This window comes from Gavia stellata, chromosome 8, assembly GCF_030936135.1.
Source record: "Gavia stellata isolate bGavSte3 chromosome 8, bGavSte3.hap2, whole genome shotgun sequence".
Lineage (NCBI taxonomy): Eukaryota > Metazoa > Chordata > Aves > Gaviiformes > Gaviidae > Gavia > Gavia stellata.
In genome coordinates, this window is record NC_082601.1 from 40527556 (window position 1) to 40554537 (window position 26982).

The 26982-nt window shown below is 47.9% G+C and overlaps 2 protein-coding genes across 2 annotated transcripts in view; both read right to left on the reverse strand.

The window, feature by feature from the left end:
* BARD1 (BRCA1 associated RING domain 1) overlaps positions 1–833 on the reverse strand; it is a 45073-nt gene extending 44240 nt beyond the window's left edge. Inside the window, exons 1-2 of the mRNA XM_059820486.1 lie at positions 682–833; positions 484–540 (exon numbers count right to left, since the gene is read on the reverse strand). Of these exons, the coding sequence (XP_059676469.1) occupies positions 484–540; positions 682–833 (209 nt within the window). The remainder of the gene's footprint in view (positions 1–483; positions 541–681) is intronic.
* A 15846-nt stretch (positions 834–16679) lies between these two features.
* The window catches only part of ABCA12 (ATP binding cassette subfamily A member 12), an 89153-nt gene continuing 78850 nt past the window's right edge, over positions 16680–26982 (reverse strand). Inside the window, exons 45-54 of the mRNA XM_059820201.1 lie at positions 25512–25780; positions 24655–24865; positions 22912–23021; positions 22148–22292; positions 21872–22006; positions 20385–20488; positions 20032–20124; positions 19482–19587; positions 18680–18817; positions 16680–17412 (exon numbers count right to left, since the gene is read on the reverse strand). Coding sequence (XP_059676184.1) covers positions 17293–17412; positions 18680–18817; positions 19482–19587; positions 20032–20124; positions 20385–20488; positions 21872–22006; positions 22148–22292; positions 22912–23021; positions 24655–24865; positions 25512–25780 — 1431 coding nt within the window. The 3' untranslated portion in view covers positions 16680–17292. The remainder of the gene's footprint in view (positions 17413–18679; positions 18818–19481; positions 19588–20031; positions 20125–20384; positions 20489–21871; positions 22007–22147; positions 22293–22911; positions 23022–24654; positions 24866–25511; positions 25781–26982) is intronic.

Here is a 26982-nt window from a genome sequence, read left to right on the forward strand (position 1 = left end):
TGACAAGCAGCACCCAATCGTCTCAAGCAGAGCAAAACCCCCTTGGAAAGTGGAAGCATCTTTCCAGGCTGCTCCTTTTTTGTTTGTTGTGAAGGGAGGAAGAGGAAGGAGTTGGACATGACAGTAAGAACTGGAAGCTGTTTTCTTCTCCTACTCCACTACGAGTGGACACCCCCCCCAACAGACTGAGGGTTCCCTTTACACCTGGCCAACATCCTGAAGCCTAAAGGAGCACTCAGAAAGCCTGGCTTTCGCTCTGGCAAGCCAGACACCCGCCCCAGAGCAGTAAGCCGGACCTACTGGGGGACAGCAGCTCCCGCTTTCCTCTCCCCGGCCAGAAAGCACCGCCGGTGCCAACCTCCCTAAGGCCCCAGCCCCCTTTCTCCACAGCACGGCAGCAAAGGCGGGCGTGGGCCTCGGGGCGCGCCGGCGGCCCGGGGAGGGAGGCGGGGCGGCCGGGCCCCGGCGCACCGCGCTACTTACAGGCAGAAGACGTGCTCGCACTGCCCCAGGGACACGGGCTGCCGCAGGACGCCGGCGCTGTGGGCAGAGGAAGGAGAAACGCGGCAGTTTTAAGAGGCGCGGCCTCAAGGGCACAGCGCCAGCGGCGGAGCCTCCCCGACCAACGGCCGTAAGGGCCGCGGGGCCGGGGTGGAAAGGGGAAAGGGGGGCACCGGTTACCAGCGGGAGCAGCTCAGCGCCCTCTCCAGCCGCCCTAGCGCGGCGCGGGTGTGGGCCCAGCAGGGGCCGGACGGCGCCATGGGGGCGGCGGTGCGGGGCTGACCGGCCGGGGCCGGCCGGTTCCCCGAGCGGCCGCGCAGCACCTCCCGCATCGCTTTGCCGCCAGTGCTCCTCCGAATTCCCCGCCCGCCGCTATTGCGCAGGCGCGGAAGAGCCGCGCGCATGCGCGTCCGGAGGCGCCGCGGTCACCGCCCCCAGGCCGCCGCGCTTCCCGCGCTTCGGGAGCGGGGCGGGGCCGGGCCAGAGGAGGGGCGGGGCCACCCGTGAGGGGAGGGCTGAGGGAAATGGCGGGCTGGCTCCTAGCCAGCCTGAAATTCAGGGTTGAGAAACCTCCGTAGCATCCAAATCGATCAAATACCCGAAACCAATGCGCCTATATACATCTTCCCAGTACGTGTTTATCTATAACGAGCATGTCTAACGCAGCACAAACATCTCCTACCCAAACGAGGCCCGAAACGGGCGGACGGGCATGGTGTCGTGGTGCTGAGGGCCTCCTCCCCTCACGCCCGGTGCCCAGCCCAGGCAGGGCACCCGCCCTGTGCTGATGCCTTTCTGCCCCGACTTTAAAAATTTAATTTTCTTCCCTCTCTTCCACCCATTCACCAGCTTCAGTCTGATGGAGATACTTCACCGTTACTTTGGGTTTCAAGAGTGTTTTTTTCCTCAGCCTGTGCGCCCAGTAGCACCCTGGGTTCAGCCCAATCTCCCACTTTTTACAGGCTGCTGTTTTTGAGGTGGTACCTGCACAGACACAGCCCCCGCCTTCCCAGTACAGTGTAATTACTGAAGCACATAAAGCAGTTATAGCAGGAATTTATCACTTTCAGGTAGAAATACTCCTGGCCAAATAAAAGATAGAGCAGGAATGCCAGAAGCGATTTATAACAGGCTTACTGACATTTCGCATCGAGAATCTCTGCCGGTGAATAAGCATCAAGCCATAAATCTCGGAGCAAACATGATTAAAGTGAGCGAGTTATTCTTTGAGGGAACTTCATCATAAAAGGACGCGGCGGCTTGGAGCCACAAAATTTGGTTGGCGACGATCATAGAAAACAGCCGTCAGTACAGGGTCCCAGCAGCCAGTCTGAAATTTCGGTGGCGTTTCTCATCCCGCATCTCCCTCCATCTGCTTCAGGCGGGTGGATGGTTTCCCCTCGTCCCTGCTCATCAGGCGAAACAAAAGCGGCAAGATGTGGGGTACCGCCACTCAGCTGAGCGATGGCGGCCTGACGAGAGGGATTAATTTGACCGGTGGTGGCAACAGGAGCATTTTCCACAGCTCTTACCTCATCTAGAGAGGACTTCTACTTAGATGGGTGTTAAATCGGGGCTGAAAACACTTCTTAATAAGTTATCCTTGTCTTCCAAGAAGGAGAGCATTCAGTTTTCAGGTTTCACACTCCTCCGCTTCGATTGTTCATTCCCTCTGTAGTTCCTGAACTACACGGGGGAGGTTTTAAATTGGGATTTTGGTTTTTTTTCTTTATTTATGGAAGGTTAAATATTTATCTTTGCTATTAACATTAGCCAGAGATGCAAGGAGATCAACGCCACACAGGATGGGGAATCGTGAAGTCTCTCAGCTCCACTGATCCAAGAAAATTTGCTACTGTCATCTGGGGCAAGCTGATGTGTCACAGGGCGAAACACCATCGCCCTGATTTGAATGGTGGCATAGTCAGCCTTTACTAAATCAATGTCATCCTATCTCCTAACCTGCATGACCCCAGCAAACACCATCTTGGCTTTCGCTGTCTTTATGATACCTCTTAATCTTTATCCATAAGAAAGGAAACTGTGGGGGGGTGTGGAGGGTCCGAAGTGTCAAACAACAGCCTATCCTTTGCAGGTGCCTCTGTCCTTGCAGAATCGGGGCCTGAGCCTGGAGGGAGAGAGATGGATAGAGGCGTCCCCATCCACACGCATCTCATTCTCGCCTGCGCAGAGAAGGCGGCTGTTTGTTGTCGTCGACAGCATAGTAGCTGCATCTGTGTGCTTGGATCCAGCTGTGAAAAGTGTGGTTGTATCTCTGTAATAGCCTGTTGTTTTCTGGTGCTCAGGAAACTCCCCGCTGCGTTAATAACACCGAACGATGTCCCCTTTGCTAACGGCCTGTCATCCTCGGCAATGGGGATTGGGGATCGGCAGGCCCTCTGCCACGAAGGGAAGCAGCTCTGGGGAAGGAAACAACAGCCTTGGAGGCGAGCATGGAAGTAAACCAAAACCAAATACAAATGACACCTTGTTAAGAGACGTGCATAGGTGTCGGTTGCTCCTGGGCAGCAGGCGGGCTCAGGCTTGTTTCTGGCAACAGCTGACTGTGGTGAGAGCTCAGCGTCCTCCTTGCCTAACCTGGGGGAGGAAAGGGGCAGGGAGAGGTGCCCTGGACCCTGTCCTGCCCAAAGGGGAGTTTGTCCCCAAGCCCAGCGAGGTCGGGGACTGGCACATCCCATGGTGTCTCTGCCCATTCTGTGCGCAGGCACCAAAACATCTGGATTCAGGAAAGGGATGGCAGCAAGGGACACAGCTGGACAGGGCACCCTCACTCCCTTCCCCGGACTGCAGGGGATGGGGCTGGGACAGGGACCTGGTCCCTCACACCGCCGAAACCAGGATAAACTCACAAAATAAGCTAAACCAGTCTTTTGTCCCTTAAAAATGAACAGTTGCCAGATGCAACCTTAACATCCTACTCCCTCTTACTTGGCCACTGTGTGCTCGTCAGGGTTACTGAAAGATGGCAAAAGGCCTTGCTGACGAGATGAAACTTTAATGCAATTTGAAGCGTTCAGCGCAGGTTGCAAACTACACTTGATCCATACATCTCTTGAGTCAACCTGGCATTTATGTCCACAAAATATGAGATGCCGATATATACTGTATAGGACAATAAAACAGATAAGTACTTCGTCTTCCTTTCCTCCGGCTGAATATGTTTAGTGTCCCTCTCAATAAATCCATGTGTGTGCACATAGTCTCCATTGTGCTGAGACATTATGTGCGAATTTACAAACATTTACAACTAAGTTAAACTGAGGCAAAGCACTGCCCTGGGCAGCCAGCATCTAACAAATACTTGTGTTGGAGAAAGATGTAAAAAGTCATGTGTGATTCATTCTCCCTAATTTTATAAAGGTTAAGGAGTTGGCGCTCTTGGAAATCTACGAAACGTTTTCCTCTGCAGTGAATTACTGCAACCAGTTGGGCAGTCAGAAGCAAAAAAAATGATGCAGAGAACAGGGGGAAGTGAGAAATATTTCTCTAAGTTTGGTTTATGCAGTATTTAAAGTACAAGTAAAGCCATTCCAGGCAGTATAAGGCCCACACACTTTAAAATAAATTTGTTGCGTGACAGAAAGCCAGTAAAACAGTTTCAGCAGTGGTGTGATGTAGTGCGACAGTCGCGTTTGGCACGTGTATGAATCAGCCGTTCCGTACCCCGCCGAGGCAACGAACATCTTCACCATGCTAAACTGATAATGTGATTTTCAAATAACGCGGGGCTTCAGAGCAAAACCCGCACTGAAGGATGGCGCTCAGCTTCCCAGCTGACGAGGAAGGTAAAAAATCCTCATCTACCCTCGTGCTTCATTTCAAAGCGCTGCCCATCTGGTAAAGACCCTTTTATGTAAATACACCAGTACCTGATATTTTATTCATTAGCAAAACTCCCCAGCTGTTTTTCAATAAATAAATATACAATTATTATGTGATTCATCACGTAACGGCAAGGAGCGTGCAGAGGGAGGCAGTTCCCTCAAGTCTCACAAGTCAGTCGTTTTCCTGGGGGTTAGAAGAGCCAAAGAGTCCGCGAAGAGGGGGTCCATCTCCTCTCGTCCACCTGCATACCGGCACATCCCAAAACCATCATGCCCTGCCAGGAAAGGGTGCTCAGGTTCGATGTGCCAAGTGCCCACAGCAAGCGACAGAATGAATCTGCTTCAGCAGAAGACTGAAAAAAAATGAGAGGAAGAGCAGCTTTACGCTTTGAATTCCCTCTTTCTCCAAATGTCTGAATCAAAGCCTTTAACAGGCTTAGTTTGCTCCTCGGGCTGCCCCTGTGGGGCCAATTTTGCCGTGCGCCCAAAGCCTTGCAAGCCTACCGTGGTCTCGGAGGCATCGTGGGCTGCGGCACCAGCTTGAAAGACATGGGGCTGCCCAGATCATTCGGCGCAGTAATTGGTTAAGGCCATTAGACTAGCCAGTTTTAAGATTTCAAATATTGAGGGATTTGATCCCCAAAAGGAAATAATAATAATAAAAAAATACCTATTATGCTTTCAGACTAAGCAGCACAGTCAGCATTGCATTACACGGCATTAAATTATTAGTCGAGTCTCGATAGCAGGAACATCTGCTGGTGTTAGACATGACATTTTTAATTAAAGGCAGCAGCAGAGAAGCTTGTGGTTCATTGGTTCTGCTTTCGCCATGCGAATTGCTAAATCCAAAGGGCAAAAGATTTGGTCAGAGCACATGGTCTGGACCCGGTGCTGCAGAAGCACGAGCAGAAAAGCAGCCGAGGTGACAGGTAATTTATACCTGCGTCCGCCGGGCGCGTCACTCGGTGAGAGCTTTCTGTGAATTCCCGGCTGGGTCAAAACTGCAGGGAGATTTTACAAAATTGAGATTACCCTCCTGTTTTTTCCAGAAGAGGGAGAAGAGGTGTTTCTGACAGAAAGGCAAGTAACAGAGAGAAGCAAAGCAGGAGGAAGCTCTGTGCCCAGCCATGCAGCTGGGGACCACGTGCAAACATTTGCTTCAGGGGCTGCTGATGCTCCCTGCTCCCGGGGATCCCCACCAGTGCTGGGGTGCATGAATGGATGGCAGAGACCCTTTATATCAAACAGTGCTCCCCCCCAGGAGTTTTACCTTCCAAAGGAATAAAGGTTTGAACAGCGAATAATTTGCACGCTCCTATCAGCCACCCACCTAAGCCCCCTGGCTCTAAGCAGGTCAAGCAGGACCAAAAATCACCATCAGACCTGGGCCAGGAAGTCAAGTGTGGCTGGAAAATGCCCAAAGCCCCCGGCAGCATGGATACATCCAAGAAATACCTGTGTGGACAGAGCCAACAAAAAAAAAAGCCTTCTTGCCCTCTTCCACCTACCACCACCCCAAGGCAGTCCCAAAGCCTGGGTCATCGCTAGGCAGTGTCCTTTGACAGGACCCAGCATTTCTGTAATAAAATCTGAATTTTGAATCTGTTCACAAAAGGCCCAGTCCTAACTCAACTCAACGGGTGGGCAAAGATGAGGAGCAGAGATGAGGAGCAGAGAAAAGCTCTCGTCTCAGTATATGGATGGCAGAACCATCAGGCCCCACAGACGCACGTGGCTGCCTTCCTGTTGGCGTGAAGGAGGCCAGGATTTCCCTCGACGAGCCCCACAGATGGTGTTTGTTTGCTCAGCCACGATAAAAAAGGAAAATATTTGGTGCAATCTGCTAGCAGGCAGAGGCAGACATATGGTCGGTGTGACGCAAGCCTGGATGCTCGGGAAAACGCAGTCAAAGCTTTGCAGCGGCTTTTCGACGTTGGATTACCCGTGAGTTGAGTGGGGTGCAAGTGCAAGGAAACCTTTGAAGAACTTGGGTGCAGGTTTTGTACGGTGGCTGCTGTGGCTTGAAGCCTCTTATTACTAGCCGCACTCTAATTAGTCCTATTATACTATCCCTATTGTACTAGAGTTATTATGATTAACCTAATTTTAACTAATACGAGCCTCAGCTCTGGCTCAACAGTTGGAGAAATCCTCCCTGGTTCGATGTCTGTTCATCTGGCACTCAAAAAACACAGGTTAAAAGTGATGGAGGTGATTAAAGGCAATTGCTTGCATGTTCTTACATGGCAAAGTCAAGGTGCAGGTGCAGCATTGCTTTCGTTCTCTTTACCTGTCATTTACGAGTCTGTTGTTACATGTATCGTTGCAGCATCAAGCCTGTGAGAAATCTTTAGGCTACCCCAAAACATAAAATCCTTTTAATTTCCCTTTTAGTTAAATTTTAAAAGCCCAAGCCCTAATTCTTCTGATTTCTGTTTCCCAAATATCAAGGCCCGTTTCTTAATCGGGACTAACCCCCAGCTAAGGCAGCGCTGGTGACGTTAAAGGTTTTGGCAAGGTTTCCTGGCTGTGCCGAGGGGGCGATGGGGACGGTGTACCACAGCTGCAGAGCTGCGATGGGTCTGTGATACGAGCTACAATGGGACCCTGCACCCATTTGGAATCTCTGTGTCCATCCGATCCCAAGGGAAAATGCCAAGGGCAGCACATGCTCCAGTGTAAACATTGCTTTTTTGGGTGTTGTGGTGGTTTTTAAACAAAGAAAGCACGATCATTTCCTTTCCATCGGAGTGCCTTTGTCAGGATTTAATTCCCTTTGCCCATACCTCTCCTTTTGAAGATGTACAGCTGAGTGTCCCTTTGAAGTCCTTGCTTTTAAATTTACCTTTTGGTTGCCTTGTGGTCCACGAGGTTGGTCAGGGATCTCCACGAGGTTGGTCAGGGATCTCCACAAGGTCGGTCAGGGATCTCCACAAGGTTGGTCAGGGATCTCCATGCTGTCAGTCAGGGCTGAGCACCTCCAGTTTCATCAGGGTGAAACAGATCACTGGGACTGCGGGCACTGGGCTTGTTTTGGGTAGAAATTTGCCATGACTTGTTAACAACAAACCTGCCTGACTTTGAAGAATTCAAGCTATTTTGGGGGGGTTAAGTAGAGCCCCCCAGCTACGCCCAAGTGCTCAAGGGCAGGGACAGATGCTGTGTCTGAGCACCAAGATGAGGATGCCTGTGGGGCGAAGCTCTGTCCCCACCGAATTAAGAAATGCTCTGTGGGGAGGGATTGGGCCACCTCTCTGGCCCTGGCATGAGCTCCACACCCAAAACACCGGGTACCGTAATACTGGTGCCTCTGCCCGCCTTGCTGTGGTGCATGAACGTCTCAGCCGCCCCTTTTAGCTTGAATAAAGTCAAATAAGGGAAAAAAAATAATATAGCAGCAAGGAGTATAGCTGGCATTTGAAATGCATGGGTAAGGCTCCCTCAATTTAAATTAAAAAGCTCCTTCCCTGCTAAGCCTTCCTTCCAAAGGCAGGAGCACAGCTCTCCAGCATTCCACAAAACCCATGCCTCATGCTTTTTAAATGTAAAAGTCAGAGCTGAGCTGCAAATGAAAAAAATCAGGAAAACCATGGGGTTAGTACAGCAATACATGGATGCAATGCAGTACCTGGGAAACGCCAGCCCCGTGCCCTGCAGAGGGGCTGGAGGAAGGGCTGGGGGGCAGCCCAGAGAGCTGCCCCTCCGAAACGTGTCGGAGACCTCCTGGTCTTGCTTTTTCCCTTGGTGCCGAGTTAGCGTGTAATCGCAAGACAGATTTTGCTCAGCTGTGACTTGGCCTGACCCATTGCACAGCCTCGCATGCAAAGCTCACACAGTATTTTCCCCGACTCGCTTCCTAGCAGGAAGAAACTAAGGAACAAACACCTAGCACATCTGTATGTGTTTACAAGTAAGGGAATATGTTTTTTAAATAGGTAAGGATATTCTTTGTTCTATACTAATCCATACTAAATCCAAATTAACACGATAGCAGTTTCTGATGATTTATGTTGTTATAATAAATAACAGCCACCGTGTGCCGCTTAGCTGATGATTAATGATCCTTATTTACAGTGTGTTCGGCTCAGGTCTGCAGTTTACACTTGCAAACATCAAAGGACAGTTCAGCTTTCCTTTTCTCCTGTATTTTGAGGCAACATTGTAAATCCTGTATGAGCAGCCTTGACGGCTGCATTTTAATCCGCAAATGGGATTGCTATAAACTGCCAGAAGAAATGCCAGTCTGACCCCAGAGCCCAGGCGCTGTTTCCCTTTGGCCTGGGGGGGCACAGCCGACTTTGCCAGCCTCTGTGGGGAAGAGTGCCGAAACCGTGTCTGCAGCCGACACCATCACACACTTCCCTCCGAATTATCAGGGTCCGTCACTCGAACGTGCCATGCAGTAAGCATCAACCCCTGTTTTTGTGCTCCGATTTTCCTGCAATCCCTCATCTCGATTCACTTTGGAGGCAAGTGAGATGGTTTGTGAGTTTCTTCACAGAAAACCTCCCCTCCCAGAGCTGGTGTACATCCCCAGCCCTGTGCCCATGCTGCTCCATCCCACTGCCGGGACGCCCCTGCCCTGAGCCATCCAAGCCCAAAAGGCTCCTTTTTTCTCCTCCACCCTGCAAACAGGCCCTTGGGGACGGGAAAGCCCAGTGGCACGAACCCTCCTGTTTTCATTAGATCAGTGCTGAGCACCTCAATTTGACAGCCGGGGTGGATGGAAAAACAGCTTCCCATTTTTTAAGATGATTTCAAGGACTTGTATAACCACGTAGGCTGGCGTGCTCTGGTACAGGGGCCAAACGATCTCACCCGGTAATTTCTGCTTGAGCCAGAGCTCAAAAACACCAAAGGGGGTGGGAGGAAAACACAACACAGCAGCTTTGATTTACCAGGATAAGGCCGATGAGTAACATGGAAACTTCACAGTCTTGGGATGACGCCTATTTCTCCCATTTAACTCAGCATGAGAAGCGGTGGTATGTTGTGCAAAGGGGCATTATGTTAACGTGTCATATATGAGCTGATTTCAAGCACTGAAATCACCCCATGTAGGATATTCACAGTGGAAAAATAACCCTTATAACATCAAGACTCTCCGAGGCAGCTGTGGAGGTTTCTTGCTCTCATGGGTCAGGGCTGAAGCCCCACTAGCGCTCACCCAGTAATTACGTTTTTCTGGACACCGGCAGAATTATGTTGTTTTGGCACATGGGATTTCTTTAAGGGTTGCAGTACGAACTCTGTCTGAAACTACATCCCTCAGCTCTGCTGCCTCCACCGTCAGCAAAAGCAGGGCAGCACGCGTGAAGCAGACCGTCCCATCCCTCCTCCGGACGGCCATGGCTGAGCCTTTTCCAACATCTCCATCCCTGCAGGCATCTGGGGGGCCCCAGCTCTGGCACATTAAGGACCTTTGAAGGTTTGGACTTTTTTTTTGTTTGTGTTTGGGGTTTTTTTTGTTGTTGCTGTTTTTTAAAACACATTTTCCCAATTTAAAACTGAAGCTTGATGGGTGAACAGTTCACAAGCAGCCTCCGCAAACACACGCTTGTACCTTAGGTGTGCATACACTGCATAGTTTTCAGTCCCAAACCTCCTAGTGAAGGTCCCCATTGCTGCCACTCCATGGTATTCCCTAATCTTGCCCAATTTCGCAAATCCCAGTTTATAACCCAACCCTGAGGAGCAGGAGGCTCCATTTAACCCAGTGAACCTCAGGCTGACAGCCAGGGTGGTTTATAACTAACGTACAAGATTTGCCTTTGCTGCTGTCCACCGATGCGTGGCAAAGAGCTGTTTATGGGTTAAAAATAGCTGCTTGCTGAGTCAGTAACGAGGAGGGTCAAATGCTGAAGATGTAGAAAGCAGGTTAAAGGAGAGGCCTCACCCGTACAGCTGCGCTGGCACATTCACGCAGAGGGTTATCACAGCGTGAAGCACCAGGCCGTGAGGAAACGCTCCCTTTGCGGCACTGCACTCCCTGGAGAAGCTTTAATAATTTCTAGGGAGGCTCTGAAGGCTAATTAAAAAAAAGAATAAAGAAGTCAGCCCGAGTAATCGCTCTCTTCCTCTTTCACAGCAAGCCTCGAGCTGCCCTTGTCTGGCTGATCAGGTGCGGCTCTGATTTCCAGGGTTCCTGAAGCAGAACGGATTCAGCAGCTTTGCAGCCTGCTTTGCAGTGATGGATGGGAATGATTATAATTGTTAATCTGATTAAGCCTATGGTCTCAAATCTTGCTCGTCTTACTGACATTGAAGGTACTTAAAGAAACACTTGAGGAGGAGCATATGAAGATGTATGAAGCACGTGCTTCTGTGCACCTATCAGTATTGATCTTAGGGCGCAATCTGGTGCAAGGTGACGTGATTTTGCATTAAAATTGAGTGCCTGGGTTATCAACACACACCAGCCCTCGGGCTTGGTGGTACAATGGGCAAAGAAGAGTGTCCTTCAGTTTTGCTTTCTGTCTTTGACAGGATTTTAAATAGGAATCTGGGGGGAGCAGGATGTGGTCCCACAGCGTGCTGCAGTCCAGGGCAGCCTGACTATAGGCTTCGACTGGGACTTCGACTAAGGCTCCAAGCCAAGGACCGCACTCCTGACTTCCCCCCGCTGCATCTGACTGCTTTGAGGGCGTTGTTATGCTCAAGAGTAGAGGTATAAAAGTATGAGTTCCTATACCTCACATAACTCCCCAGAGATGGTTGAGGAACACCTAGAAATACTCTGCTGTTCCTAGCATTTCTTAATGTTTGCATTGTTAATTTTTTAATGAGTTTTCTTATCAAACTCAGCTCAAATGCTTTAGCTTCCACAGTTCCTGGGAGCAGGGTATGTTCAGTCACTGCGAGAGGGAAAGCCCTATGCACCAAAAAGGGTAAAAAAATCTCTTACCTTTCAGAAGCACTTGGATCTTAATTGCTTTCCAGCAATCATTTATTAGAGAAAATTGCTGTTAAAAAGCTGAAAATGGTTTCTGTGTTTTTCCTCTTCCTTGCTCCTGGGGCTGGCTGGAGGTAAATAAGAGGCAGCCCTTTGGGGTTAGGTTACCCAGCTCAGGCGAGGGCCCCGACTCAGCCTGTGAGCTTCTCCAGGCTCCCACTGCAGCCACCCAGCAAAGTGAGGATCCTTGAGAAGGTGATTGGGGGCTCTTTCTATCGAGCTCCATCCCTTGTGACCCATCCCAAAGCAGATCTGTCCACAAAGACTTGCCACTGCCAGCCCTTGTGTGCTGCGGGAAAAAGCCCCCACAGCAGAGGTGCTCGCAGCCGGGCTGACACCCCGAGGAGCAGTGGGTGCCCTATGCAAGCAGCCACCCTGCTCCTCGGCCAGGCTGGGCCACCCCAGGATCTCTTCCCCCAGTAGAGGAGCGGACCACTACTTGGTGATGCAAAGCCATGCAAAACTCCTCTGGAGCCCTCGTGGATGTGGGTCACCAGGCAGACATCAGCTCAGTGCTGATGGTCTTCTCAGCACGTGTCTATTTGAAACTGCACTAGTGTAATTAGAGGTACTCTACTAATTGAATGTGCGACCCTAAGGGAACTCCTTTAATTGCATTTCAATCTGGTTGGTATCATTTTAACTTAAAATCGTTGCTGTCTTGCACAGGAATAACCCAACTGGGTCTGGTTATGGAGAGGCATATCATCCTGTTTCCTCCTTCCTCCCCATCACACTCTGGATTTGCTTCAATTTGTTAGGCTCTGGCTGTGAAATAGCCACCGCACATTAAAGCGGAGGGCTGTGTAAAACCCCTTTAGCTGGTAACTAGGACATAGCAGAGGACTGAGAGTTCACCTTGACCTGCTAATGGAGGTAAAAACCTCAATTATTACCCTGTCTCCACTTGGATTTTATCTCGTATGTGTTACCATAAATTCTGTCCTGCCCTGAAGATGCATTATTTTGTTTCTTTGGAGTCAGTGAAGACCTGAGCTCTTTCTAAGAGGTGCTTCAGAGACACTTGTCTGTAGTGAAAGACCCACTGCTTAAAATTCAAGAGCCTCCATTAAAGGAGATTGGGGTAGATGATCAGATTGTTGCTTTGAGCCTTAAAGCTTGTGGGAGTACCGCCATTTATTTCTCGTATCTGCCAGCATGGGGCCCTCAGGATTGCTCTCCCTGGCGATGGCCTATTTCCAAAAGTCTCTTCTAGCAGCAATTAGCAATTAAGTGGGGGGCTGCACCCCCCAGGATCCGAGCGCTGTGGAGGGGTGCCTGGTTTCAAGCTTTGCTCCGTGAGTTGTGAGCACAAGCTGTATGTTTTCTTCACGCTGGGCAGAATGTGGCCACTGCGACTCTCCCCTGTTTTGGCACGTGCCGGCTCTCAGCTGCTGCAGGATTGTACCATGACATGGGTCAGGCCCCAATCCCAAAATATTGATACGCCTTGGGGTGGCCTTGTGTAGCTCCCCCCATGCTACAGATATTTTGGGGGGCCTGGTCTGGCCTGAAATGGGCCATGCTCCCCACATTGCTCTGAGCACGGGCTGCACCCCAGTGCCATGGGGCTGATAGTCCTCCCTCATTACCAGCGCTGTGTATGCGAGTAGCGTGAGGAGCAGAGCCAACGGTAAGTTAGCGCTGGCTGTGTCCCATACTAATGTTGTTCTTACTATTTCAGTGCCATCTTCCTTATTTCCACTCTCTCCCTGAACAACGAAATTAATTAGAGTGATTTTTTTAATTTAAATACTGTCGTGGAATAATAATTCTGGTGAATTCATTTTTTTTGTCATTCCCCACTGCTTCTTTTCTCTGTCGCACTCTCTTTTAATACACTGTTGATATTTTGTTATAGCTATGCAAGACCACAGCTGTTGTCTGCAAAAAAAAAAAAAAAAAGTAAAAATCATGCTATGTGCTGTTGCCATCCAACAACCGTTTTTCTTCCTCTACCAACTCACAAAAAAACCCTTCCCCTATTAAGAGCAGGAGCACACTTTTTTCTTGGCTTGTAAAAAGCCAGAAAACCTCACAGCAGCTTCAGTGAAGCTGCAGCAACGTAAGGAAGCCGAAGCCCCTGCGACAGGCTGGGGCTCATCCTGAGCCTGTTATGAGGTCGGATCCCGCAAACCCTGGATCCCAGGAGTGACTCCACACAGGCAGCAGGTCTGTGGGCATCACCCGCATCGCTAGTCACTGAGTTATGTTTACCTGGACGTGTTCGTTTGACATATAAACATGTTTTCTGATCCGATTCAGTAACAAAACCACTCCTGTGGTTCTCATGAAAGGACAAAAAAAATCCAATCAGACCCTGAATTTATATTTACAGTAGTGGTCTGAGAGAACCATTCCTTAACGTTGGCCCTTCTGGACAGCTTTCCTCAGCCCCTGCCAGACCTTTTCTGACCCTGCAAGTTCAGCCCTCGGTGGCTATTTGCACCGAGACCGAAGGTAAGCAAGGATCAGGCTGCAGAAGTGCTGTGCTCTCATCAGCAGGGCAAAGTGATAAATGAAGGACAGCCAGGATGGAGATTGGAATCGTCGCCTCCAAGTCCACAGTTCCAATTACAAAACTGATTTGAATCAGTCTCACAATCCACATAACCTATTATGAAATTCCTCCCTGACTCCCTGGCCCCGGACTTGTTTAGCGATTGCACTGCGTATACCTTGGGTCTGTAATATTTTAGAGCATTTTTAAATTAAGCTCAGTTGAAGCCCGTGCAGTTCCAATTAGCATGTATGGGCTATGGGATCGCTCAGGCAGGGCTTGCCCGGCACTGTTGCTCCCTGTTGCCTCAAACAAGGGTTATTAGGGAGGCTGAAGTGAGATTGCATTAAAGAATTGAGATGAAAAGCTTGTTTTCCCCACCCCTTCCCGGACTGCAGCATTTATCTCTCGCTCCTGGAGATGTGATGTGCAGTGGGACGCAGAGCACTCCTCTGTCCCTTCCAGGGACACCAGGGTCAATGTATTCAATGATCTTACCTCCCTGCTCAGACCAAAGAAAGGACCGGGCTCCCTGCCTTTTTTGAAAGCAAAAATGTCTGAGGGTATTCAGAGAGGGCTGACAACAAGGGCACCTGCTATTACGCCCGCACATCGGCTGGGTGAAGATTACCGCAAGCACTGAAGAGGGGAGTGTCCCCATCCTTCCCCTGATGTGTACAGCCTGCTCCTAATCTTTAAGCCAGATTTTATCAGTTGGTTTCTTAGGCAGGGCTCTGTGTTTCTGGTCACCCCCAGAAGCAGAATCTACCCTCCTTGGGGAGGCAAAGGGGCGATGAGAAACCTGAAGCTGGTGTTGGGAGGCAGGATAGCATTAGCTTCCACATTTATCGTCCCGGAATCAAGCCTAGGGTGTTTCCTACCTCCGGAAGGGACAGCTTGAAACCTGTGAGGCTCTGCAGGGGGTAGGGATATTTGTAACGTGGCACAAAAGGTAATTCAGCTCCTGGTGATGTTATATACCACCTCCTTGCCAGCTGCTTCAAACCCCTAAACAGTTGTAACTGCTTCTCCACAGGTTTCAATTAAATTCCCTTAAGTATGTAAACTTTGGCTTGTTTGGACCAATACCTACAGATCGATTGCAACAGCAGATGCTTTATTTTTACCTGCAAGTGAAAATGGGGAGCGTATATCATGGCTGTGACACATTTTGCGTGAAGCAGATGTTTCTATTAATGCCAGAATTGGGTGGAAATTCAAAGGACGCTTTTTGCTTTTTTTTGAAAACTCTATTTTACCCAATTAAACTGCAACTTGCTGAAGTATTCCAATGAATCACTTCCTTTTTTTTTTTTTTTTTGATTAGTAGGCTCTAAAGGGACAAAAGAATAGCTTTGTATCAGTCTCCCTCAATTAAATGTAAAGTACATCTGGACAGAGTCGGAAGATCCATCTTTCACTGGCAGTTGCAAAGCCATCGACATAATAAAATAATACTCTGATTGGTATTACAAGGCTGCATTTAAATCATTGGCATTCATGCTCGGAGTCCTTTGCAGGGAGCGCAAGCCCTCCATTAGAGAAAAGCTTAATTTTATACTGTGATCTGTATAAGATATGCAATGAAAATGAGGAAAAAAAGAGCTTTTGCAGAGCTGGAGACGTAATAATAGAAGCTACAAATGAATGTCTGGGCAGCTTTTTCAGTTACTTATAAACTGCAGGTGTCAAATGCATTCTGGAAAGAAGCTGAATTCCAGTTTTAATTACAGTCAGCAGGTTGAGGCATAATTCAGGGCTTGATAATACCTTCAAATCCAGAACAAAACTCCTCCTGCTATCCAGTAAGAAGTTTACACCAAGACCAAGGAGAAAACATGACCTCCTTGCAGTAGCTGGACTCTGAACTTCAGTATCCCACTGTAAAATCCCGAACACCCTTGATATTTAAAGTACCTATTTCTTGCGTGATTATCTCAGCAAGCCTTAGCATCAAATGGGAACTGAACCAGTAAAACCGCTCTGATGATCAGGGGGAGAAAGATGTGTCACTGCAGCTTTCATCTGAAGTTTCCTTTGGCTGAAATTAGCTTTGGGAGGAAAAAAAGAAAAGAAAAAAAACCCCTTCTGGCTGGAATTGTGTGTGCGAACCCAAACCCCAGTGCTGCAGGGGCCATCCCAGGTCTTACAAAGTAAGTATGACCTGGCTTTATCGGCAATCTCTTTTACCAGCAATGGAAAGTTGACTGAGCAAAAAGAGTAAGTTCGTTATGTGCTTGAATAGCACCATGTACATCAATGCCCTGACCCCAAACTGAGTCTTTGAGGCCTTACGCTGCTACATCTAATAAAGAGTAATATTAAACCCTTCTATCTAATAATGATTCTGGGGGAAAAAAGCAGGATGTGTGTGCTGGTGTGCTGAACTCAGCTACTGGGGGGCTGCTGCTCAAAGGCAGGCAAAGGTCTCATTTAAAGCCAGTGGGCAGAATCTTTGAAGGAGAAGCTAATTATGCCTTATTAAGTGGGAAAACACAGCTCTAGAGTTACAGGGGCAGCCACCACTTGGGTGTTAAGGAGGAAGGGTGCTGAAAAAGAAGCAGAGAAGGCAGAGCCACCTGGGAGAGGGAGGTTTTCCGAGCAAGGGAGGTGCTGGTTGCTTTTACTCTGCTCAAGGAAACACAACCTTATGAAGCAAACTTCATATTGGAGGATTCAACCAATGTCTCTGCCTCATAGCACTCTCTTGCTGTAACGGAGAAGACCCGAAGAAGAAAGGGGATGGTTGGTGATATGATCTTCTGTTGGGTACCAAGAGCCAGGAACTGCCTGGGACTAAATAAGCTACAAGAACAAACCGAAACCACTGGAAGCGCTGACTTCTAAAATAATTATATTTGTACTGACATAACCCACACATACAGATAAGCTTTATGTCATTACCAAAGATGGCCCCCACCAACGGCATATGCGACTCTCAGTACATAACACCTACATCCTCACAACACCCCTGTGAGGCAGGGCAAGGCCGTGAACCCCGTTTCACCCGCGGGGAACCTGTCAAAACTGAGCGACTTTCTCATGGTCACCCAGAAAGTCTGTTGCTGAGCAGGGAGCGGAGCGTGGGCTTTCAGAGAGGGCAGCCATGGGGCTGCTTTTTTGTCAAACACCCTGCACTGCCAACAGCTCCTCTGCTCCATCACGGCCATTTCTGCTGTAAGCAAACGGCCACGAACAGCAGGTGATGTCAACTAAGTCCTCACAGTCATAAAAGTGATCATAAAACAAGAACTGGGGAAAAAAAAAAAGAAGCTGTGGAAAGACCAATCTGATTTGTAACCAAATGCCAGTCTTAAATGCCTACCATGTTCCTAGTAACAAAATAAGTGCATATCAAAAAAAAAGTATTTTAAGAAAATGGGACTTTTTATCTCCACCATCTCAGAATCACAGAAAATGGAGCTGGAAGGGCCCCGGGGGGTCATCAGGTCTTTTCCCCAGCTTCTACGATCCCCTGTGGCTGGGTCCCTTCAATAGATGGAGCTTATGGTGCTGTCCTGGCTGCTTGTGTCAGAGCTGTCCACTGTCACGTCAGGACCTGCATCCGCGCCATCAGGATCTGCTTGATCTTTAGCAAAGTTGATGAAAACCTAGAAGTTTAAAGGAAAACATTCAGTATGTGACAGCATAAAGAATTTATAATATGAATGAATATAGAAATGGAATGACTGTTCGTTTGACTGTGAGCCTGGAAGGAGCGCTCAGGAATGGATTCGCGCTGGATTTGAGAATTGCAAATGTTGGGCTTCTGTGAGCTAAAGTCAATAAATGGATGCACACAAATGGATTTTGATGCCAGTGGGAATGTTCTCCTGTACCTCGACACCTGGGATGCAAAGGCAGACATTCCTGTACAAAACCTAATTGTCCTGCAGCTCGTGTTTCAAAAGTACGAGCGAGGTAATACCCGTGTGGTAGCTCGTTTTGATCACAGTGTTATACAGCTATATTATTACTTTATAAACCCATCTGTCCCTATATAATTGACATCCATGCACGCACAGCTGCATATTATACAGATAGGTATATATAATCACACACAACAGTCTTCGTTTGAACAGTATCTAATGAATACATAAAATATTCTTACTAGAACACTACCTGCAATCACATTTGCATATACACAAATCCAAGCTGTCCTCCCACAAACCATGACTTGGGGCTTCCTGTGGTTTGTCTGCCTGTTTCTCTCACCACTGCCCCTTATTAAAACAATATTGAGGACCTCCTTCCCTCCTCCCCCACATCTCTGTTTAACAATTCGTAGGATTACAGGGCTGCAGTTTTTGCTCCTCTCTCTGGGACAGACCAAATATATCAGATGCTGATGCTCAAGAGGATGATTTCTTCTGGATAGTCCGTGCGGCATCCCTTCAGCTGATGTGTTTCCTACAAGATTTTGATGCCAGTGGGAATGTTCTTCCAAGGGAAAATGGAAGGAACTTAATCATGAAGCTAGGTTTGGAGTAATGTTAAATGAACTGACAACCCAAATACAGTACAAGAAAGAGTAAAATCAAGCAAATTTCCAGGATTGGTGGGAAAAATCCACCCCCTGGGCTCGGGGGTGATTCATGATCCTGCCCTTCATCCACACCCACGAGGCTGCTGAAATCAGCAGTCACAGAGGGAAGAACAGAGCCTTCATGCTACAGGCAGCTTTCTCTGTGCGTTTTCCTAGCGCCAGTACAGGTATCTGGAGGCAGTAGTACTGATAAAGTATCCCCAGGAGGAATATAGATGGAAATCCCTTTCAAAATGAAGTCTATTGTGTGCAGCAGTCCATTATGTGTAACCATCAGTCGGCTCCCCTGTTAACAGTTTTAAATGGATGGCCACACATCTTTAATTCCTTACCTCCTCTAACGTAGTTTGACTCACTGAGAAGTGCCTGATATTGAAGGCTGCTTTGCTGGCTTCCAGGAGATCAAATATATTTGCTACCCCTCCTGCGGAGACCGGAACGTGATACTCCACCATGTTGAAATGCCGATCCTGTGGGAGCAGGAACGATGGGGTAAAGTTAAGACGTTGCTGCCTATAAAAAGCCGACAGATCTGATGGCTGTCTGTCTGGGAACAAAAGCAAAGAGGAGCAGAGGGTGTGTTCTCCCCTTCTGGCTCCCAAAGGTGAAGAATATTATTGTCCGGTATTGACTGGTGTTTCTCCATTGGGAGTTTTTGTGGGTTTTGTGACTGGGAGATGACAACTAAGCCCCAGAGCTGAAAGCTTGAGGGTAGCCATAGCATTTTCCAGCTCCAAGTCTGCTGTTTTGATTAATGCAGAGATTGGATTACAGACAATGAATAGGATTCATGACTCAGTTACTCTGGTTTTAACAGAAGCACCTGACCATCTCATTACGTGATGAATATTGCGTCTCCGTGCAGTCCAGGTTTCAGTGGGACCATTCACCCAGGCAGAGGGTCACCCTGCAGCTGTTCAGCTGAGGTTATTTAAGCAACCAAGGAACTTGGGTGCTCCAGCCCTTGGACCACATCGCCGATAGCACTGCCAGGTGTGTGTGTATGAATCCCTTACACTCTGACAGCACGGATCTACGTGCTCTCTGTGTTACAAAATGTCTGTCTTGCAAGATCCTCTTGCTTAATTTGAAGGGATTGAGAGGGCCCCTTCTGAAAGCGTTTGTCCTGCTTACCTTCAGGCATGTATTTGGAAAGTGTGACTTCATGAACTCTGTCAGCATCTCAGTGCTAACCGTGTTGCTATTTAAGTGCATCTTCACAGTGAATCCTCTTCCGAACCTAGGGGAAAAAGAAAATCACAATTAACACAGTAGGAAAGAGAAACACGTAAAGAAAATCCCGTGAGAGTGCTGCAAAGCCTCTTTGGGGAAATCTAATCCAGGCAGAGTGCAGCTTGAATGGGGTCAGGGTTGTTAACCTGGAGTGAATCTTAATAAGAAGCCGAGCTATTGTGATAACTAATAAAATTGAAGCTCAACCCTAACATGCATTTCACATTTTCAGCAGTGAACAGATTACTTTGGGGAGAACATCTCTGGGAAAAAAGGCTGTGAGAGAGTAGAAAGTGCATTAGTTAACACAGAATTTCAATGGTGTAGTAAGAAACAAACCAGAAAATGACGTTACTTTGATACCCTGTTAACAAAGGTCCCTGAAAGCTGTAGGTTAGTAACTCCATATGCCGTTCAGTAGAAGTCAAATAAATAGGTACATTTTACTGACCTGCTCTTGATATGCTGCAAAGAGCCAATGCACTGAAAACTCCCGTTCACCATAATAGCCAGCCTGGTACAGAGCGCTTCACATTCTTCCATGCTGAAAAACCAACGAAGAAACTCTAATAAGTCATTGAGAAGGTATAAAAATATAGTAATGTTAGTAACCAGAGAACATTACTGATCTTCCCTAAAGTGTTGTGGGTTTCTGTGGGCACCCACACTCAGCCACAACAAACACCAAACCTGCCATAGCTCGGTGCCCTGAAATGCTGCGAGGACCAACGGGCAGTGTGAAGGAGGGGCCTCTCCACACCTCCTGCAGACCCTGGAGCTGAGACAGAGCCAAACCAGCCCTACCTGTGGGATGTGAGTATCACCGAGCATTTGTTCTGCACTTCCTCACTGATGATTTTCCAAAGGTGGCGTTTAGCATTTGGATCCATTCCAGAGCTCGGTTCATCCTGTTGGGAAAGACAGGACTGAATGTAAATTTGCACTCAAAATCTGATCTTCCTAGCACTTGGGCTCTTTTTAGGTTCATCATTAGCATTATGTTTGCTCGTAAGGACCCACAGGAGAGCTTATACTGGTACAGATCCGGGAGAAGGATTATCTACAATTGCATTATGGATTTGACTGAGACATCCTCCGCTCCTTCAAGCAGAAGCAAGTCAGCTTGACGAAGACCTCCATCCTCACTGCTCTTTGGAGCTGCACAGCTCCCATGGTGACTGGTGAGAACTCTCAACCTCCATTGGACTCTGGAGGAACTGACCGGCTGCGACAGCACCATCCAAGATCAACCCTACTATGCATTTTATACCATGGTGTTTTAAATATCCATAAACACCACAGGCATAACCTCAGACAAGAAGCTATCAACTGGCACTTGGTTCCCACGTGCACCCGCATTTTGCCCCCCTCTCAATATGCTGACGAAGCAAGCGTTGCATTTCTTCATTTAGAGAGACAGTGAGCCAGAGATGAAAGATGGTATACTATCTCCTATCTTATACAGTGCTGATAAAATTGTTAGCTAATTTCCGATTGACAGATTGTTATTGTTGAGGATAATGCCTTATGTAAGGCAGAAATAAAGCAGTTTGGGTTCAGGCAGCAGTCAGTACAGAGGAAATTTCCCCACCTTCTGTTTTTATTGAGATTTTTTATGTCACAAAAGCAGCTAGAGGGCTGGTGTATGTAGTCAGAAGTACAGGCAGTAGTGCTGGGCTCGATTCAAGTTGTGGCAAGGGAGATTTATGTCCACTAGGTATCGAATTTAATATTGGGAAACCTGCTCACAGAGCACTGCACACATTCAAAACACAGCAAGTGGAAAAAGGGCACAAAGAGGTATATTTTAACAATGGCATATCTCATGGAAGAACCGGAAAGTTCAACATGAAAGACAAAAGGGGAAGCCAAACCTAGGAAAATAGTTTTATGTTCTAATCCTGAGGGAAGTTGCTCCTTTGCTCTCCTACAGATTTGGAGCCTTGGATGCCGCTTTTCTTGCAACACTATGCAGGGTAATCAATACAAAAAACCAAAGAAAGCGCTGGGAACAAGGAGAATTTAATTGGCAAATATAGGAACTATTTTTGACCTCTGAAAGAGGGCAACAGGGAAACTGGCAGACTCACCACTCTTTCAAGCCCTCAAAGAAAATTTGGGTGCTTGCTGCAATCTCGACTTTCCTGTGAGGCATATGTTGTCAGGCTAAGTATGGGCATTTGGGGAGTGTCCTGCAAGCTGTGCCCGAGGACACTAGGCTGTCAAAGTACCTCTGCCAGCCCAGAGCTCTGCCTGCTCCTCTTCCCCCCAACAAGGCCCCCATTTCTCACCAGCAGCAGAATTGATGGATTCCCAATGAGAGCCAGAGCCGTCGACAATTTTCTGTTGGTGCCATAGCTGCACATAGAGGTGACTCTGTCTTTGTAGGCCATCAGATTCAGCCGGTGGAGGAGCTGGAGTACAACCTACAGGAGCAAGAGTACAGCTCTCACGACAATGTCCAGGCATAAATTACCATGCGCCTATCTATTGAAAGACTAATTAAATCAATGTAAAGGCTCTCAATAACTGGAAAATGCTCTAAGTCAAGCCCCAGTGTTACTCACTCCTTTGATCTCTCTCTCTGGGATGCCATGGAGCCTAGCATAGTAATACATGTGCTCTTCCACCGTCAGCAAGTCATCCAAGGCATCTTCTTGAGGACAGTAGCCAAAGAGTGACCAGTGTGCCTCACTAATGTCATTCAAGGACCTGTGTAAGGAAGTTGGACGTCATTTTAAACACACTGAATTGTCAATGCACTCTGGAATCGGACAGGAGAGAGAAATAACCCCTTTCTCCTGCTTCCTACCCCTTCCCCAGCCCTTGAAGGAAAATGCTATGAATTTGCGAACCTTCAGCTTTTAGGCCCTCAGTTCTGAAAGGAAAAATTGTATTTGCGACGTCTGTTAGCCATGATGTCTAGCCCCTAGCTCTCCAATTACCGCCAGCACTTCAGATGGCACAGCTGCCACCAAGCCTACTCCTGTCAAAGAGCGCTTGGAGCTGAGTCCTACTGGTCTCCAGATAATAGCTCAGAAGTGGGATCGCACTCAGCTGAGCGTCTGAGTCTGATCCCATTTGCAATGGAATGAAGTGAAAGAAACACCACTGAGAACAGCAGAGGCATGACAGCAAAATGCAAGCCCTAGGGAAACAACCATACCATCTTCAAAGGATGAAATTCCCTGCCTTATTTATTTTTGCTCTGTTCTGAATGTTTTCTTTTGTTTCAGACTTTTACATTTCTTTTCCTTTGCCATCCAGCCTTAAAAACTGCTCCTAGGCTGAAGTGCTCATGTGCCTTCCCCGGAAATCACGTCCTCCATACCCAGAATGATCCTGGACCCGCAACCTTCCGCTGGATGCTCCAATATCGCCTGTCAACATCTTAAAGATGGTCGTCTTTCCAGCTCCATTCACACCAAGCAAGCCAAAGCACTGGGTTGTGGGAAAGAAAAGTAGAAATGTAACCATGCTGTATTTATAATGCAGAAATATTGCTCCGAGATGAGTGCTCAGTGCATCTTGTCTCTTCTTTTCTCTAGACCCTTGAGCAAGACGAATTGCAAGAGCGGCAGAGGTACTCAGAGCACACGAATGTTATAATGGAGGTTGTTTATGGTGCAATATACTGCAGCTTATATTAGGACCGTTTGTTTAATACGGTGAAGAATCAAGGATGTGTCTCTAATAGAGTCATTCCTTTTACTGCAAGGTGCATTTTTGCAGTGCACTCATCTGACAGGCCAAATCCTGATCATCTAATTTGGGCAAAGCCTCCCATTGACAGGAAGAGAGCTATTCATAGGAATGAGGTGAGTGAGGTTTGTGCTGTCATTGGTAAAACCTTAATGCGACACGAGATTTTTGTCAAATAATCTCACTAATGCACTACATTAATAAGATTAAGAACTGGCTCCCTGTAGTGCAGTTCAGTACCTCATGCTAAAATCTATGTTTTACTGCTAAGGTTGGAGATACGCAGTTGTGTGTTGCATAAGCAATCACCAGTGTGCTGATAATTACTATTATTTTGATATCAGTAGTACAGACCAGCTGATCTGAAAATCCTCCTGTGCTGGGCCCACCGCAGATGCACAGCATCGATCCAAGGCTCTTCCCCACCTAGAAGTCTGTGCAGGGACAGCATCTGTGCACAGTCTGCGGTGCAGGGCCACAGCTGACAGATGGGGAATGGCACCCTAAACCCCACCAGCACTGGGCTGACTTTTGCCAGAAGTTAGAAACCTCAATGCCAGCTGTGGCTTGGAAAAAAAAATCCTCTGCCAGAAAGATCAGCACCACAGTCTCCAGGTGAGGCTGCTGTCCTCCCGCCCAGCACCCTACGTCTTTTCATCTCAGTGGGATCCAAGCAATTCAAAAAAATCAGGTACCCAGGATTAATTCCAAGCTTCCCCACAAGTCAGGTGCACAGCCTGAGGTAGAATCTGGTCTCCACTTTCCTCTGGGACACAGAGGTGCTCTGTGTGCTCCTGTCTTTTCTCTTCTCATGAGTCAGTGTTTTTGCAGGTAACTGACACAAGCAAAGAATCTTTTTTTCTTTAGAGTTAGTTTTAAGCCTTGAGTCATGAAAACGTGTGTTCAGCTGAAGTGATTTGTCTTTCCCTGATGGGAAATACAAGCAGATAAGCCTGACTCACTGACTCCCATGCAGTTTGGGTGAATAATTGCAAGTGGACAAATTCTGCGGTCTTCATTTACCATATGGTAATCCACAGCGACCCCCCGAAACTGCACTGTGCTAGGTGCTGTACAAACACAGCATGCAGACATTTTGCTCTGAATACAGCTCCATCACTGTCCTGTCCACTTCTCCTAGGGCCTTCAAACTCTCACAGGGTGTCCCAAATCCACCAGGAGACTTTTACCATAACCCCAAGAATCAATAAATAAGGCAAAGGAAGGAAGGAAAAGGTCAGAGCAGAACAAACCATTAGTTGTGCTGGGACAGTGGCGAGGACTGGGAGCGAAGATGACAGTGGGACTGTGGATCTGTTCCCGTTTCCCTCCCCAGGGCAGAAGGTGCCCGCAGCCTTTTCCCCTCACTTACCTCTCCAGCAGGAATCCCGAGGCTGATGTTTTTCACAGCCGTGATGCGTTTGTGAGGAAGGTGGTAGATCTTTGTGAGATTCTGGAGCTGCACCACGTCGAAGTCAGCTTTGCCAGATTCCACCCGGTTCCTCTCTGCCTGGACGTCGCCGTCCTCTTCAGCCGCGGGTGGCAGAAGCGATGCTTTGCCGTGCACTCTGTCAAACAGGAACCTATGGGGAGGGCAGAGAGAGGACCTTACCCTCTGGCAAGCAGACAGCAGTGGGCCTGTGTGCTTGGGATACTAAGGAGCCTTCCTGTGAGATCCCAGGGCATGCAAAAAATACACAGATATACCAACAGTTTCTATTCTCTCTTGATATTTGTACTATTTAGGGAATTTAAAAACCCAACGTTCTCTTTCTGCCTAATTTTTTTCTTTTTCAGCACATATTCTGAGCTGGAGGAGGTCGTGCCTTGTGGACACACTTGTAATGCAGGTGACAGGACTGTTCTCGCTCCTCCCTGTGTGCACGCAAGCCAGAGGAGACGGGGAGATTCAAACAGCTGTCTGTGGACTGACTGTTCTTACCAACCAGCTGAACATCAGCCCACCAAACCCAGAGCCCTGAAACAAGGCCCATACTCTCAGCCAGCAAGGACTACCAACGGACTCTGGTAACCTATAGCTCTATTAGTTAATACTCTAATTACCGGTAAGTACCAGGACTGCTGCCAGAGAAAACTTACTCCACGTTTGCAAAGTGTCTTGGAAATTTATGGGCTTCATAATTGACAATGACGGTGCGAGAGCCCAGAATTAAACCACTGAGCGTTGGCTTGGTCTGTTTTCATTGCGAGACTCCAGATGTTACTTACTCTAGTATGTTGTTCCAGACTCTCTGAATCATCCTGTCATGAACTGTAAGACGAATGGCAAAAAAGACGGTGCCCTGGATAAACATGGCAAACAGCTTGGACGTGGTCTTGTCCAGCTCAAAGGTTTTGTCAGGGTAGTCCACCCCATAGGCTTTTAAGAAGCCCAGCAGCGCCTGATCTTGCGACAGTTCGATCAAGCCATAGCCAAAGCAAAATTGTGGGAACAGAAGGAACACATGCCTTAAGTTTTCAGCAAGATCACGTAAGCCCTGAAAAAAACAAAAAGCAGCACAGTCAGTCACTGTTTTTATTCATGGAATAAATTCATAGGTTTTACTGTGGGACTGAAGTGTAACAATTACATTGGGATTTGCTTGTGTCTCAGAGCAGAGATAAATTGAGAGCAAAGAACTCTGGAGAGAGCTCGTTTCACAGGCACAAGGTCAGAAAAGTCAACAGGCAGCTCTGAGGTTGTGATCACCCATAGTAAACAGCAGCCAGCTCCCGGAGCAGTCCCTCACTGCTGCTCCAGCCGCCTCACCCTGTGCATGCAGCAGCCCAAAACCCACCCGTGACCCAGAGCTGAATCCTGCAACTGAGCTGCACTGTGCCCCCCCAAACTACAGAGCTGCTGCAGCAGCCCACTGCGGGGCACGGCCGACTCACCAATCCTGTTCCTCTGGAGAACTGTCCTATCTGTTTTCCTTGGACAAACATCTCCATAAGACACAAGATTTGGCTTTAATAGACAGAGAAGGGCAGTCTCACACTTACGAACTCTCATACATGGACATTTGGTATATATCTAGCAGAAGAAAGGATTAGCATGCACAGCAAAGTGGAGAGGCAGTAAATTAGCATGGAAAGAGGCTGACTCCCTGCCACTGGGACACAGAGGGATAGAAGACGATCATCGTTGCACATCCCTAAAATCCAGGGGATTGCTAAACAAGCATTGTCCAGCTAGAGAGAAAAATCCAACCCAGCTATTGTTTTACAAAGCAATTACCCTTTATAAAAAAAGAAAACTAAATGTAAGGTGTAGATTTTATCCCAGTGATTCCCAGGGACATCTCAGTTTAAGAGAAGGCTTTACTTTAGGGAATCATCACTGTCTCGGAGTAATTTTTCATCCTTGCAGGGAGAAGATGATTGCATTACAGATCTAGAAGACAGACAGCCGGTGCTTAATGCAGCACATGTCAGACTCAGGGCAATGACATCTAGTTGTCACTCTCCACAGTTCGTGCTGCAAGAACTTAGCAATGGTTCAAAGTCCCCATCAACTTTTTATCAAATATCTACACCCACCTCCTGCCCTTCTCTGCATGGGCAGTTTTCTACCTCTCTTTTTGTATTCTCCCCTCTGTCACCATCATTTTCTTCTTTGCTGGTGGTGCAGATTTACAGACAAGCAAGATTCGTATTTGACTCATGTCCTGTCTACAGGGAACCTCATTTAGTCCTGTGA